Here is a 10,487-nt window from a genome sequence, read left to right as displayed (position 1 = left end):
CCAAGGCATACTGGCTAGTATGGCTGTCAATCAAATACATCACCTACTTTCCTAAATGATCCCCTCCTCCTGTCACTGGCTTTTTCTCTGACCTATCCCCAAACTTCTTTCCTGCCTGGAATCCCTAAGACTTAGGTCAGTGGAGCTTGTGATTGGCGAGAGGATGTCCCGCCCCCCTGGTGCCCAGAGTGCCCCGCCCCCGGCGCGAGAGTCTGGGAGGGAGGAGGGTGCGGGCCGACTGGGGCGGGGCCTACCTCCCACGGCGGGGGCGGAGCCTGAGACAGACCCGCCCGCTCGGTTAGGACCTCGGAGAGCGCCAGGCACCAGGACCAGAGGGACCCGAGAAGCGGCCGGATCCGGGCTGGACCTTCGCCCGCCTGTGAGCCTGCAGCCTCCGCGCCCTCCGCCTCACGGGCTGGCCGGCGGCTAGTGGCGTCTGAGGAAGGTGCTAAGTCTGGGGTCCCCAGGGACACCCGTGCTGTCCCATCGCGGCTTGCCCTCACACCTGTGCGCACGCCTGTGTGTGTGTGTGTGTGTGTGTGTGTGTGTGTGTGTGTGTGTGTGTGTGTGTGCCTGTGCAAGAGGGAGAGCGCGCCCGCGCAGCTGTCTGAGGTGCGTGTGGCTTCCCGGCTGTCTGTGAGGGCTCCAGGGCTCGTAGCCCGCGGTGGTAGCCTCAGCGCCCTGCTTGGCTGGGAGGGAGCGAGAGAGCCAGCTCTGCGCGCCCCGCAGGCTGAGGCGGGACTCGGGCCGCAGGCGTCACCGCCTCACATCCCCCGGAGAGCCGCTGCTGTGCAGAGGGGGAGCCGGGCGGGGAGGGGACACGGGAGACCAGAGGCGGGAGAGGGGCAGAAGAGAGGAGCTGGGGACAGGTGGAGGCAGGCGGTCCCCGCTCGCCCCTCCCGTCGGCTGTGGCCGTGAGTCACCGCAGATGTTTTGGGGTCTAGGTTTTTGGGTATATGGGATGGAAAAAAGCCATTTTTTTTCCTGTCCCCTAGTTTCTATTGAGAAAAAGGAAGCTTTGAAGATGATGGGATTGTGTGGGGGGGAGCCCCAAACATGGTGGAAGAGTAAATACTGGTTCCCCTACAACATCGTTTTTTCCGATAATAAAAATTTATGAGTTGACCCTGAAGAAGGAAAGCCCCCCTTTCAGAACAGTCCATAGGGTCTTGGTCTGTTGGGCTCTGGTTTGATTGTATAATAATGATGATATAATGCTAATGACGATGATGACACGGCCTTTTATTTTTACCCCAGTGCTGATAAAGCATAGCTACAGCTGGGGATAAAGCCCTTGAAAATCTGAATGTGCGAAGGAAGGAATACTGTTGCTCTTGGAGTTGTGTTCTCTTTATCTTATAAAGATATCCCTTTTAAAGTTAAAATTTGAGGACATGAAGCCCGAACCCCTCTTCCCCGTCGATTACATCCAATGCTCATAAAATGGGGACTAGCTACTCCTGCCTTGACTAATGAAAAGATAGAGGCTTTTGCCCCGTAAAATTCCATGTTTGTGACCACTTCTCTTTTCCTTTTAATTTTTCGACAGTGTTTAAAATGAAGAAGTTTAATTTCCGAAAAGTTTTGGATGGCTTAACTGCCTCTTCCCCTGGCAGTGGTAGCAGCAGTGGCAGTAACAGTGGTGGGGCTGGAAGTGGCTCTGTCCATCCAGGAGGGACTGCAGGGCTTCCGAGAGAGGAAATTCAGGAAAGCCTGACTTCAGACTATTTCCAGATTTGCAAGGTAAGTTTTGAATTGGCTTTAGGGCCTGTTATATTTCTACTTTACTGTTGTGAAGAAACAAGGAGACACACACACACACACACATACATTTGCAGGGCTGGAAATTGTTGAGACGTCAGTATCAAAGAGCCTAGTACTAAGTTGATTTGAATGAATAAAAACACTTTAGATATTAACTTTGGCATCGGTTTATAAGCAACAATGGTATTTTAAAGAGAAGGAAAAGACACACAAAAAGTAGTATTTCCAAGGTGTTAAAGCCAAATAAGTGGACAAAATACGTTTGTGTATACGTACTAAACTGAAGGAGAAATGACAGCCATTTGGCTTCCTGGGTTTTCATTCTGAGAAACTGTTATTCCTTTTCTCTGTCTAGTTGTAAAATGAATAAGGCTCTCAACATGTTGCTAGAATTAAGTAGATAATAGATTAATGTGCCCAGTGACAGTGTTCTAAAATTCTAGATATTAGAAAAAAAGGGATCTTAGACCCTTGATAAGCATACAAATCCTATGGGCTCAATTCTTGTGAGAACTCAGAATTCCCAGAAAAGCAAAGCAACGTGTTCTGATTCAGAGGAAAACATTTAGGCCATTATACTTTGATTTTGAGCTTCCAATGAACAAGCAGAATTTTGGACAGGGAAAGAAGATGAGAAATAGTAAAAAAAAAAAAATGTAACATTGCTATATAAAGATATTATAGTATTACTTTATGAGATGGTATATTTTCTTCATTGCTCTTTTTGGGTGTTACCTTTCAGTGTAATTTTGATATGACTTATATGAGAAAAAAAACCACCTTTAAGTCATTTGTATGATATAAATGAATATAGTTTTATAAATGTGATTGAATACATAATATAAATACATAATAAGAAAAATCAGGTTAAGTTTCAGTCATTGTCTCAGCTCTTCCTAGAAAGTTTATTATAAAAACATCAAATCTATAGTTATTAGTTTACTTAAGGCCCAAGTTTATTTAGAATTAAATAGATTTAATCAATTGTGTGAAATTTGAATACAATATGAAGTAATAGATATTATATCAGTTAAGGAAGAACTTAATAGCGGTTCTGAAACAAATATGTGAAAGAGCCCTGGAAGCCAAATTTGAATTGCTACACAGGAGAATCATGTCTTGATTATTTATTTCTATTTCCTTTCCCATATTCTGAAAAAAAATCCTAATACCCTCAAGTAATGAACGTGATAGTGATGCAGGAGAATTTTATTTCAGATAAAATTAGTATAGAGCAGGTAGACTCAAACCAGATGGATGATGAACAGTAGAGGCTGTAAAGCAAGTAGAGAAATTTTTAAATGAAATAAATTCAGAGGTATGTATGTGTAAATGCTGGAAATAAAGTGCAGCACACGGTTACCTCCAAGTTTCTTAAGAAAAGAGTGGTCATGACAAGTGGCAGAAGTTAAGTATGGTCTATGTCTGATACATATGGCATGGTAGGAAGGACAATGGCCTATGAATAAGTTTTTTTTTTTAAACATTTTAAGCCCTGCCATTTGCCAGCCATATTATCACGGGCAAGATATGTTTTTCTTCTTGGAACCTTGTTTCCTGCATTTGCAGTATGAGAATAAATATTTCTATTTTCCTTATATGAAAGAAAGCTTATTAGAATTTGAGAAGACAAGACGGTGAAGAGAATACACAGGGTGAGAGGGGTGATAAAATATTTATATTTTTGAAGTTGAAAAGATACCTTGTTTGTTGTAGAACAAATATAGCCATTATAATATACTTTATATTTAGGGTAATAAGTTTCAAATAAACTATGAGGTTAGACAGTTGTATTAGCTATGCAGTAATTGTACTGCAGTCACACCAAGTATGGAAAACACAATAGTATATTTGACTAGGACTACAGTTAATTTAAAAAGTGATTATGTAACTATATTATAGGTAGCATAGTCTATAATGGATATATAAAGTAGATTAAGGAAAAAGCAAAATTAGAGCTGTCATTGGGATGAGGACTTCTTTTAGGCTTACTGATCAAGTGTGCAGAGAAGATTCTTTTGTGAATGATAAGACATCAGCACCTTCTGGACACTTTTATCTTTTTATTGTGGCTAAAACTGAAGTGTAAATCCAGATTCTGTTCCCCACCAAGCCTCCCTCGACCATCTGAATCCTCAGATCCTATTTGCTCTGTGTTTCTGAATTTTGTGCCATTTCCCATCCCCGGTACTCATTCCTTGCATCTTACTTTCTTGATTTGTGTCTTGAAAATACATTCTGATCTATCCTCACTTCATATTTTACCTTATTATACTTCATTTTGTTGTAATAATGTGATTACCCGAATGCAATGTGATTTGTTTGGCAGGAATTCTATGTTAGTTTCCAGAGAGCAGTAGTTCTCTAGAAACAAAAGTCTTTTGTTATACTCCAGTAAAATCAATTAAGACAAATAAATGTGATGTTTTATTAACTTAAGTTTATTTGATGAATTATAACAAGCTGTACTGCCAATCAATACTTTTTTTTTAAATTTTGTGTTTTGTGTAATACTCTTAGGCAGGTATAGGGTATTTGTTGATCTTAAGGAATGTAAAGCTAAGTTCCTCATAATACATGGAAAATGCTCAGGAGTAGAGAGACAGGCTAACATACCAGTTTATTGTAATCTTTTAGGTTCAGTATGTGCCCTTGAGTGCCCACTGCCTCAGCTATTCGCAACATACACCAACTACTCCTCTTGAATTTGAATTTTGTGAAAATTACTCATCTTGAAAACACTGCTTTATACATTAAAACTTAATCTTTTTAATCTTGATTTTTCATATGGTTCTCTTCAGAAAGGTGCCCTGTTTACCTTCCTAACTCTATCTATTTCCTTGGTTCCCTTGGCATATTACACTGCTCCAAAGCATCACATTGTCATGTGCAGTGCTTGTCCATGACTTCCTTTAGAATAATTATCCCAGATGTACAGTTGGAGAACTCTCAGTTAGCCTTTACCATATAATTTAATGACAACCTCTGTGAGACCAGTCCTGACCACTGCCTCTGTTCACTTTATCTTTTAAAATGTTTCTGCCTTTCCAGTGTAAAATCTCTGAAAAGCAAATGCAGTGTTTTGCTTTTATATCTCAGTTAGTTGCTTTGAATGTCCACTGTTGACAGACTAGTGGCACTCAATGAGTTCTTGCCTCTTTCCGGTGTTAAAGAACCAAAATATCCAAAGAGAAGGCCCAGGGATTGGCACTAAATAAAAGGCCCACAGGAGATTCTTAGGTACAGTTAATATTGCGGACTAGCGACTAGTATGTTTTATTACAGAAGAAGGAATAATATACATCACTGGTTGCTTAACTAAAAATAGGATAAGGTAAAAATACTGTTAATAATCATGTATTAAACAGTTTTCATTTTTATTTTGTTTGGGTGTTTTCCTGTGTGTGTGTGTGTGTGTGTGTGTGTGTGTGTGTGTAAGTAAATGTATATATGCACTACTTGTATGTCTTGTGCCCATGGAGGCCAGAAGAAGGGACTGGATTCCCAGGAACTGGGCTTACAGATGGTTATAAGCCACCCATATAGGTGCTGGGAATCCAACTGGATCCTCCAGAAGAGCAGTCAATGTTCCTGCCTGCCAGGCATCTCTGCAGCCCAAAGATTTATTTTAAATTATGTGTATATATGTATATGTCCATGTATGTGTGTGTGTGTGTGTGTGTGTGTGTGTGTGTGTATGTGTGTGTGTCTACAGAGGCATTGGATCCACTGGGACTGGACGTATAGGCGATTGTGAAGCATTTGCATAGGTTCTGGCAAACTCAGGTCCACCAGAAGCGCAGATTGTGCTCTATTTTATTCTCACTGGAAATATACATAGTAGTAAACATTTTAATTTATTTGAAAACCATATAAATGTGTACCACTTTGAAAATCACTTGGCGAATAACAAATAGTTTTCCGTTGCTAAGTATTGGTTCTTTGATTAGAATTCTATAAATTCTGGGTGGATTTGTCTTCCATTCCAAATTCATTTGCACAATGCCTTAGTTGTTTTTTTTTTCAAGTGATGTAATATGTTTATGAAGCAAGCTTAGTATCAACTCACATTTATATATTAAATATTTTCTATATATAATATTTTTATCCTATAGTTAATGTATCCACATTTCAATTTGATGTTTTTACTGGAGAGCAACTTACTAGATTTTAGCATTTAGTGAGCCATTAGTTTTTATGGGTATGTTTTACAGTGAAAAAGAATTCTTGCTAATCTAGCAGGTTGATTAAGTTAAAATTAGTTTGGAAACTTCAGTTATGAAGTATTCTATTGGACCTTCATAATAGCCATGTAAGGAAGGCACAGCTATTTAAATTCTATTGATAAAACATAAGAGGTCGGAGAATTTAAACCCTGAGGTTTCCCAACATAGCTAACAATTTCAACACTATTTTTTCAGTTCTTACATCTAGATTATTTTTTTATTTTATGAAAAGCCAATATGATAAATTCCTAAGGAATCTGAGACTTTGAAAAGGTAGATTTTTTTTCCTTAACTCTTCATTCAAAATATGCTAAATATGATCACATCTCTTCACTTTCTATTCCGCTACCTAGATCAAAGCCCCCCAAATTTCCTGTGTGGGCTGCTACCATATAGCATTCCGTGTTCTCTCCAATTTCACTCAGGCCTCCCTACTATCTTGTTTTTTAACTGGTAGGAGAAACTTTTATAATTTAAATCATATACTGTTCCTATTCAAATTCTCCAAATGGCTTTCCATTTCTCATAAAAATAAAATAATAAGGCCAGGCATGGTGATGGACACCTTTAATCCTAGCACCTGGTAGGCAGAGGCAGGCAAATCTCTCTGTGTGAGTTCCAGACCAGGCAGATATAGACAATGGGACCCTGTCTCAGCAAATAAGAAAAACAAACTTAAAGTTCTACTATAGCTTCTAAAGCTGCAGATCACCTGCCTCTTGACAAAAACTATTTTGGACCGTTACATTTTTTCATACTCTCACTGACCTGGTCCTTCTTGCTGGTTCTCAACCATAACTTCTCCCACAAGGCTTTTTACATCCATTCTTTACTTAGAACAGCCTGTTCCCTGCCTCATCCCAGACTCCTAGGTAGTTGCTCCTTTTGCTTTATCTGCCTCCTTCACACCATTCAGTACTGAGTCTGCTACCATTTCAGAGAGGGCCTCATCGACCAGTGCTCAGCTCAACTCCTTCACTCTCTACTAGCATTAGGATAACTTTGTCTTGGTAATTATTAGAGTAACTCATTAGTAAAAGGGCGCACACGTGTGTGCTGTTTGCTTTTCTCTTTACAATATAAACTCTACAGAGGCAGGCATTTATGTTTTAATATACATTTCTATTATGTATAGAACAGCACTTTCCATGTAAAATGTAGTCAGATTCTTACTGAGTCAGTGAATGAATGAAAAGGAACAGGAAAATATTAGCTTATTCACAACAAAGTAGATGTTATTTTGAACCATTTCTTGGGAAAATATTTTTGTGAAATAAACTATTACAGAAAGAAAAGAAAATCATTGAGCGGGCTTCTACGTTATAAATGTGGTATATAATTTTAAAAATAGTGGGGGGCTATAAAGTAAATTTATTTTAGGTTTTATTGTATAGAGTATTAAGAACATTTTTGTTTCCAAATAACCAGAGAAATGGTTCAAAGTATTAGATTGATAATCCCAAGCACATGAGATGTTTCAGATCTAATTTTAAAAACTGACAATCTAAATATATGACTATTAACAGATGTCATAATCACTAAAGTTTTGTAAAAGCTCTTAAATTGGCTAATTCACTGTTAATAAACATTTATAAAGCTTTTAAATAAATGATCACAGTTTTAGAGCCAATATATAGGTAATTAGTATAATTTCTGATCTATAGTTGTAATCCTTATACTAGATAAGACAGAATACTCTTCCAAGCAAGAAAATAGAAGTTTATACATGGGCTACAGTAAGTTAGGATTTTTAGAACCCTGAAGAGTTCAGAGATCCAGACCTGCATGTATGCCTTCCTACTCTCACTCTCTCAAGATTTTCAATGTCTCCTCATCTCCTGATTTCATCGTGTTTCACTTGCATGGTTACATAATTGAGACTGACACAAGGACATAACCATAGCTTCATGTTTCTGTAATCTTTATGCATGAGAACATCAGTAAAAGATTCCCTGAAAAGCACTGATCCACTTCTATAGTCACAAACTGGTAGAATAAAAGTTAGAATCACTCACTATGGGTACAGCTACAACAACTGACAGTGGCTTCATGATTATGTCACTAAAATTGACAGTAGAAGAGGGATTGCCCTGTAAACATGCATGTTTTCATGTGTATGTGTGTGCATAGATATGTAAATATACAAAATTAGTGAGTATATATACATATAAAATTGATGAAGGACAATGCCATAAATTTGGAAAAAGATCAAGAAGGCATATATGTGACAGTTTGGACGTAGGAAAGGAAGGGGGAATGACACGATTATACTGTAATCCCTCAAAATAGAAGAGGTAATAAAAAACAATGGTGATGGGGAAAATCAGGAAGAATCAAGCTATAATCAGAACTGTGGTGTTAAGAATCTGAAAAACCAAAATATAAATCCAGTTTTAAAAAATAACCAAAGCCAGATTGTTCTAGATCCTAGACTTTCTATTTGGCTTATTTTGAGAGCATAAGAGTGAAGGGGCATGCTTGAGTAAGGGATTATAGATAAAGGAAGCATGTTAAAAGTCATCATAGAGAACAGTTTCCACAAACGATCCTTTGGTGCTCATCTATTATTAACAAATAGAATTAATGAACTCATTTAGTATGGGATTTCTAATGTTCCTAAAGAAAACAGTGTTGTCAATAATGTTTTGCTTATATCTTTAAAAGAGTTCATTTAAAATATTATATAAGTAATCTACATACTTATCTATAGGATTATTTACTAGTAAGTAAGTGAAATTCTTATTTCTTGAAGTTTTGTGTATTTTTTCCATATATCCTTCTGGCTTCACTTGAAGATGTGATTGCAGAAAAAAAATCATAGGATTAAATTTATTCACTTTCAGTACTATAGTGGTTGTATTGATTTGCTAAGTTATAGTTATGTAAAAACATTTGCATAAACATTTAATAATCACATTCAGGTGTGGAAGCACATGCTTGTAATCACAGAACTTCTGAGGTTGTTTCAGGAGCATCACAAGTTCAAGACCAGCCTGGCTATACGTGAAACCATGAAACTTCCAATCAATTAAATAAACAAATTGGGGCTGGGGAGGTAGATCAGTGGTTAAGAGCACTGGTCACTCTTCCAGAGGACTCAGGTTCGATTCCCAGCACTCACAAGGCAGCTCACAACTGCCTGTAACTCCAGTTCTATGTGTTCTGATACTTTCATACAGACATGCAGACAGGCAAAACACCAATGCACATAAAATATAAATAAATAAATCATTAAAAAGTCAAACAAATTAAAAGATGCTTAACATCTCTAAATAACATATACTATATCCAATAAAAGTATGATATATTTTCCTTTGTTAATGTCTTTACATTTAAACTTTTTCTAATAAGAGAAAATTGAAAAATTTATCCCTACACATCAAAATGTTTTTACTAAAGTTTCTTATCTGTAGTGATGCTTTTTAAAAAAATTTTTTTTTGAAAGGGGATAATGTTTCTCAATTTATTTTTTAATGCCTAAAGGGGCAATCTTTCAAAACGTGTAAAATGCTAGTATTTTAAGAGTATTTACTAAGTATGTTGTAGAATTACTCCTAAGAGTTTGGGTAAGCTGAATGATTAACTTTCTGATGACCAAAGACAGAAGTGACATTTAAAGGGTCTATAGAAGTTGGCTGTAAACAATAAAACGTTAAAAATGTACCCTATAGACTCACTGTGATAATTAGGAAGACAGATCACTAAATGAAAGATAAATGGTTACTTAAGGGATGTGGCAAGAAGATATTTTGACATTTTGACATTTGAAAGGAGCCTTTACTTTTAAGTACAATTTGAAAAATGATCATGATATGTATTATTCTCAGCTAGTCAACTAAATGCGGAAATGTTTTTTTTTTTTTTTTTTTTTTTAGGGAGTTGATTTACTAGCCAAAATTACCTTTGATACTGTCCTGGACTTCTGCATAAAAAGGAGCGTATGATTTCAGTTATTTGGAAGGCACTGGATTGTCAGCTGATAATTCATTGTACTACAAGATGAAGTTTTTGATTTTTGAAATTGCCTTCTAAATGCAGTGATACCCTTGAAGGGGTCGGGAAGTATTAGTCCATCTGAGCAGAGCAGTCCTATTGTTTTGTGATGCTACTATGGAGTAGGTTCTGCTAAGCATGCTAGGAAACAGAAAAATGTAATAGTGTTTCAAAGAGAGTTTGAGCCTTTGTTCACATCAGTTCTCCTGTGAGTCTGATACTTATTTTACATTTTCTTCCTACTTAGATGTTCACACACTGTAAACATCTCCCCCAGACTCAACACGGCTTCTTAAATTCCTGTACTAATCAAAAATTTCAAATGGTCAGGTTTTTAGTCAATCCACAACAAACACGTTAGATTGAACACTAAGCAATCCAATCAAATTTCCTGACAGCAAACTAATTTCACTGCCTTTATTTGGGGAAAGTGTCAAATTTCTAATGTCTCTGGCATAACAACAAAAATATATGGAAAATTGTGAGTTTTCTCTAACAATTCTC

At 37.4% G+C, this 10,487-nt stretch overlaps 1 protein-coding gene across 11 annotated transcripts in view; it reads left to right on the top strand.

Annotated features, from left to right (window-relative positions):
* The first annotated feature begins 239 nt into the window (after positions 1-239).
* Stxbp5l (syntaxin binding protein 5-like) overlaps positions 240-10,487 on the top strand; it is a 277,941-nt gene continuing 267,693 nt past the window's right edge. For 4 of the 11 annotated variants that reach the window (NM_001114611.1, NM_001114612.1, NM_001114613.1 and 1 more), the window contains exons 1-2: positions 297-445; positions 1,550-1,743. In NM_001114611.1, coding sequence (NP_001108083.1) covers positions 1,558-1,743 — 186 coding nt within the window. In that variant the 5' untranslated portion in view covers positions 297-445; positions 1,550-1,557. The other 7 variants (XM_006521886.4, XM_006521884.4, XM_030249014.1 and 4 more) reach the window with 5 other exon arrangements.

This window comes from Mus musculus, chromosome 16, assembly GCF_000001635.26.
Source record: "Mus musculus strain C57BL/6J chromosome 16, GRCm38.p6 C57BL/6J".
Taxonomy (NCBI): Eukaryota; Metazoa; Chordata; class Mammalia; order Rodentia; family Muridae; genus Mus; species Mus musculus.
Note: the sequence above shows the minus strand (reverse complement) of the source record. Positions and strands in the feature narration are given on the sequence as shown.